Consider the following 5,757-nt stretch of genomic DNA (forward strand, 5'->3'; position numbering starts at 1 on the left):
AAAGAAAAGATGGGAGATAATAGAAAGGAAGGGAAAGCGTAGAAGAGTCGAAAACACGAAGGGTATAATCGTCAAAGAGGGCCCACTCTAATCCAGGCACGCACGCGTGCTAGATCCGACGGTGAATACATAATCCCGCATTAAACGGAAACCATTTCCAAGGCCCAACAACTCTAATCCAACGGCTCCCGTTCTCCGCGTTTGACTCCACCCTGTCTCGTAACATAACTCCTAAGTCCTAATCCAACAAAAACCAAAAACCCAAACCAAAAAGCACACATCCCCAAACTTAATAATTAATCGCACCCAAACACCACCCATTCCCCCGTTCCCATTCCCATACCCACTCTCTCTCTCTCTCTCTCTCTCTCTCTCTCTACCTCTAGACCTTAATTCAATTCATACCGCAAATCTAGGAAAATTTCTCAACAGGTTCGGAAATTTTGATTTTCTTTTTCCTTTTTTTTGATTCGTTGTTTGAGTTTATTTGAGCTGTTTTTTTTTTTTTTTTTTTTTTTTTTTGTGATTTTTAGTGTATTTTGTTTTGTTCTGTGTCTAGGGTTTGTTTTGTGATTCTGATCTAGAATCCGAGGAGAACTTGAATTTTGGTTTTCTGTTGACAAATCGTGCTTTATTCTCTGTTTGGTTGCTGAGATAATGAAATGAAATTATTGAATCTTATGTATTTTCTTGCATTTTTCCCCAGCGATTAAAGTCAAACTGAAAGATTTGCTTTTTTCTTTTTTTCTTTTTTTTTTTTTTAATTTTTAAATTTCGACCTTCAGTTCAGTTGGACTATTAATTTTTTCTGTATTGGGTTTTTGTGATTTGCAGTAGAAGCTTGAGTTCAAAATTTTCTTGAAGAATTGGGGATTGAAGAAGCAAAATCAAGATGCCGTGGACGTCCTCTTTTGTGTATTACAAGATGAACTGTGTTCGCTTGGTTGTGTTCTTTCGTGTTATACTGTAATTCCATTTCGTTTTGGTGAGATTCACACTCTCTCTTTTGTGTTTTTATGTGGTAATTGTTGTTCATTTCGTTGAATTGATTTGTTATTATTATCTGAACCAGGTAATGGAAGAAAAGTTTAATTTTATGCAATTCTGTTTGGTGTGTAAATAAGCTGTGGAGAATTGAACACTGAATTTTTTAATGTGGGTTTCATGTCATTTTGTTATCACATAATTATATGATTCTTTTCATTTGTTTTGCCTAAAATGAGAACCCGTGTAAGCGAGGTTTGGACACAGATGAATGGATGTTTGTAAATTTTCCCAATCTGAATTACGAAAAGATTTGTCATTTTGTAAATATCCTGTTGTTTAACACTTGGCTATATGTGTTTGTTTCATGTTTCTCTCATTGATCTTAAGTGGGTTTTTTTTTCTTGATTCTCTGTAGGTGTTTTGTGAAGGTTTTTTTGGTAGCTTGTACTTTTGTCTTAATTTAAAACTGGTGGGAGGAGTGAGAATGTACATTGGAGTAACCTTAAAAAGATATCGAGCAGTGAAAGAAGTTGGGAAGATTAAAATGAGTGTTGGGATCATCACATACTATCAACTGATACAAGTTTGCCAGGTAAAAGTGGTTTCCTATTTTCTTATTGTGAAATTGATTGAGCATGATTCTTTATAGCTTATACTGATTGACAGTGCCTTGTCTCCTTCTGCAATGCATAATCCTTATATGAAGCTTCTGGGGTGCTTGTGATATAGGATTGGTGTATCTTAATTTGGTTACGGTTGTGTTCTGTGGAAAAGTATTTCCAAGCTTTGTTTAATTTCCTCTTGATATTTTCATTTTTAACCTCCATCGGAGCCATGTTCTGGCTTATGCGTTGGATAATAAATGGCATTCATTAGAGAGCTAGTTACATGTGAATTGCTAGTGTCCTGTCATGATAATATGTTAAATATCTTCATCAAATTTTTATATGTTGTTGTGGTGAATATAGATTGGAGTTTATTGATATAATTATTTCAGCTGTCCAGTAGATTTATTTTTAGGGGATTATGTATGAATATTCCAGCATGCATGTGCACTAGTTCTTTAGTTCTCTCTCTCTCTCTCTCTCTATATATATATATTGAAAATTTAAGTGATGCAAACTTCAATTGCATTTAGATAAGAATGAGGAAATTAAGAGACCTGATTGTACAAGAATAACAGCACGCCTCCCTCTTTTACCTAATGCTACAAACTTACTGTGATAAATTAACCTGTGATTCTTCCTGGGAATGGTTTGGGGCCTTTCTGTTTGAAACCAAAGGTGGAAGATTGAAATCCTGTAAAAGTTTAAGAACTTTATTTACTTTCAAAATTCAAATTAAATCAAATTGTGAAAATTGGTCATCTTGCAATTTTTATACCTTTTAACTCCATGGAAGAATTTGAGCAGTCTAGAAGAAATTTGCACTTGTGATTGTCCATTTATTTGTTTCATATAATTATTAAAAAGTTCAGCTTTAACTTATGAAGGGTTTTTTTTTTTTTTTTTTTTTTAATAGGTATCTCTTACACTTCTCCATTTATGGACTTTATGAGAACATCTTCCAAACACTGTGCTTCCTTTGTCTGATTGTATGTTTAATAGTTCATTACCCTTTTGACTTTTTATTATCTGTTACAGGCTGAGTACTTCCGTCAGTTGCTTAAACCTGTTACGTAGTCTACTATTTCCGAGTTTTGGGACATTGGGATTTGGGACTGACTGCCTTTGGTTGCATTCATACATAAGAAGGCAATGATAGAGATGAGCATTTAATGGTGGTAGCTCCGTAAGTGTTTATTTGGAAAAACAGCTTTCTTGTACCAGAATGTCGATTCCTTAATTTAATCATCACCTTAGGAACCTTTGTCCAATTGATAATAAAATAATTGCCAGTGCAAAAGTGTGAACTCCATTGTTTCGTGGACTTTTAATTAAATAGAAAATAGGACTCCAGATGCAGAGTGACCAACATTTTTTCCGCAAAAAGGCAGTGCTCCCTCTAGCAAATCAAGTGGGGAATGGTTACATGCATATTCCAGTTGCATCTGCCTTTGATGCAGTTCTATCTCCAACTGCTAAGCACTTGACACCCTTCCATGGTGTCGAATTTCAACCTTCTGAGGTCTGTCCGAAGAATTTTATCATCTTTGATCAAACTGATCAGCGAAGCCAAGTTATGTTCCACCCTGCAATTGCCCACAAATTTAGTGCTCCTGGTGTAAACATCGGTGCTACGTATGTTGAAGACAATTTTGAGGTAAAAGAGGTTGATCATACAGAAAGAGAAATATCCTCTCCACTGAAAGAAGATTCAGATGATATTGATGCATTGTTGAGTTTGGAAGAGGATGAGCAAGAAGAATATGATGATGATGTGGTTAGCACAGCACGGACTGATGAAGATTATCAAACCGCGTCTCCTGATTCTTTCTCGAACTATGGCTCAAAACCAAAGAAGAATAGATTGTCTTCTTCTAATCAGATGTCCTCAGGCAGCAGTGACAGCTGCAATAGTGAAAGGAAACAGAAGAAAATGAAGAAGATGGTGAGGGCACTGAGAGGAATAGTACCTGGTGGCAATCAAATGAATACTGTCGCTGTACTAGATGAAGCTGTTAGGTACCTCAAGTCTCTCAAGGTTGAAGTACAGAAGCTCGGAGTCGGGGATCTAAAGAATTTGTCTTAAGACTGCCATGGTAAGGATGACTGAACTCCATTTCTAAATTAAGCTTCATGTATTATGTGGTTCTCTCCTGCCTCCTTCTCCTGCCTGTCTCACTTGCAGCAAGATGGTATTAAGGTAATAAAAATCACAGGTATTCAATACTCATGGTTGTGTAAGAAAATCCTTTATACTTGTATTTTTGGAGTGCTCCACAAGCTGTGACTTTCATAGTTAAACTTGTTAGTTTCAATCATGACCTCTGTGTTTATAGTATTTGATGGAGGGAAGAGTTGGACTTGGATCAGTGGTTTGATGTGTAAGCTGCTCACTATTTCTCTAGCAGCCAGTTGTTCTATCTGGCATGTTGCCACTAATTAAAAGTGACGTTATGGTTATGAATGTTTAAAATTTCAGTGATGTTTTCCCTGCCTCTGCTCTTCTTTTGATACTTTGGTTTTTGTTTTTTAGCACTCCATCTTAAGCATCTTTCTGGCTGCATATCATTTTGCAGATAAAAAACGAAAAAGATGTTAAGTTCCCTTAGGATTAGGAATGTAAATTCTCTTGCTCATAACTTTGCCTACCGGGCTTCTTTTTGTAAGTGGGATGCTCCCTCACCATCTCCACTCTTCCCTCTTAGTCTTGGGTTTGTTTTTGTTCCAGAATATAGAGATGGGTCGGTGCCCTGCTCCTCTATTAATTTTATGTGTAATATATGAAATTAAATAAGTTGACTTTTGGAGGTCTTTTCTTTTCTGGACCCGGGTATATGTGATGCTTGGATATCATATATAAAAATCCTATCAACAGTCCACGCACAATCATTATGCTAATCACATTGTCAACCAAATTCCAGTACCTTATCTTTTAAAAATGCTCAATAGATTCAATTTTGTAATCATCAAAGGGGAGGGTTACAGGACAATCCCAGCTAACTCACAACCCTTTTGGACTTGCATGTCGTATGCATAATGTACTTGTTGAACTTTGCACACTTTTTTTTGTCAGTAATTGGAATGAGTAACGAAACAAAAAGAAATACACTAACTGATCTCAGAAGTAATAGAAAAGTTTTCAACATATCTTGCTTTAAAAAATTCTCAATGAAGTCAACCAAAATTTTTCCTTGGATTTATTAAATAAAAATATGATTAGATATATAAATATATTTATCCATTTTACCCTGTATTAAATTGGACAAGAAAAAAAAGGTATTCCGCAAGTGTACAAATAACTTGAACATGTATGGTAATTTTTTTTTTTTTTTTTTGAGAGGAGCCTTGAACATATGTAGCTAACAAAATGTACCATTGCATAAATAAATATGATAATGATCAACTTCAAGTATGTTATCAATTTCATAGGTAGCGTTGAACTTGCTAAATGAAGAAACCTTGAGAGGTCTATAGGTTGAGGTTCAAACATATGACATTCTCATTTCCCTCAATATCTTGCACACCTCTTAACATACTTCTCTCTTGAATCTTGACTTCTCTATGATTCTTGTTGGAACTCTAATTGGTTAACCCTGCTGGACGTGCTCGCCCTATGTTGTTCATTAGTCTCTGACTTCAGAAACAAAGCTTCAAGTCTTTTTCAAGTTAGGGAACTCCATTGTAGTCATGCTCCTTTGTTTGCTAAAAGAAAATTGGAACAAGTAATCATAAAAGTATTTTAAATTGATAAGTTAATATTCCATGCTTATTTGACTTTATAAAATAAATGTATGCTATAGTTTTTTAGAGAACTCTAGCACAAATTCTTTTAATCTTAACTTTTATCTTATAATAAATGGTCCAAATAATAACATGTCATCAATTCACTAATAAAATCTCTAATTTCTATAAATAAATAATTAAAAAAATCTTATTAAAAAGACGTATTGACATGCGATTTGAGTTATTAATTTCATTGTAAAAAATGATTCTTATTAAGAAAAACATAGGCAAAAACACCATTTTGGTCCATTCATTTTTGGGTTACGGTCAATTTAGTCCCTACATTTTAGTAATACTCAATTTGATCCTTGTTGTTTTCAATTTGCAATCAATTTGGTCCCTATTGTTAATTCATTGACGGAAAAATGCCTACGTTGCAAAT

At 34.7% G+C, this 5,757-nt stretch overlaps 1 protein-coding gene across 2 annotated transcripts; it reads left to right on the plus strand.

Annotated features, from left to right (window-relative positions):
• Window positions 1-263: 263 nt before the first annotated feature.
• On the plus strand, window positions 264-4,087 carry LOC126726421 (transcription factor bHLH144). 2 transcript variants are annotated; one of them, XM_050431687.1, is made up of 4 exons: window positions 264-432; window positions 835-985; window positions 1,403-1,579; window positions 2,631-4,087. In XM_050431687.1, exon 4 carries the CDS (start codon window positions 2,947-2,949, stop codon window positions 3,676-3,678), a length of 732 nt encoding a protein of 243 aa, XP_050287644.1. In that variant the 5' UTR covers window positions 264-432; window positions 835-985; window positions 1,403-1,579; window positions 2,631-2,946; the 3' UTR covers window positions 3,679-4,087. The 2 variants fall into 2 exon arrangements, with proteins under 2 accessions (XP_050287644.1, XP_050287645.1); XM_050431688.1 differs by having other exon boundaries at window positions 267-432; window positions 838-985.
• Window positions 4,088-5,757: the final 1,670 nt, after the last annotated feature.

The sequence above is a fragment of the Quercus robur genome, chromosome 5 (assembly GCF_932294415.1).
Source record: "Quercus robur chromosome 5, dhQueRobu3.1, whole genome shotgun sequence".
Classification (NCBI taxonomy): domain Eukaryota; kingdom Viridiplantae; phylum Streptophyta; class Magnoliopsida; order Fagales; family Fagaceae; genus Quercus; species Quercus robur.

Bases quoted from the DNA above. Each gene is read 5' to 3' on its own strand.
- LOC126726421 (XM_050431687.1), top strand. From the start codon at position 2,947: ATGCAGAGTGACCAACATTTTTTCCGCAAAAAGGCAGTGCTCCCTCTA.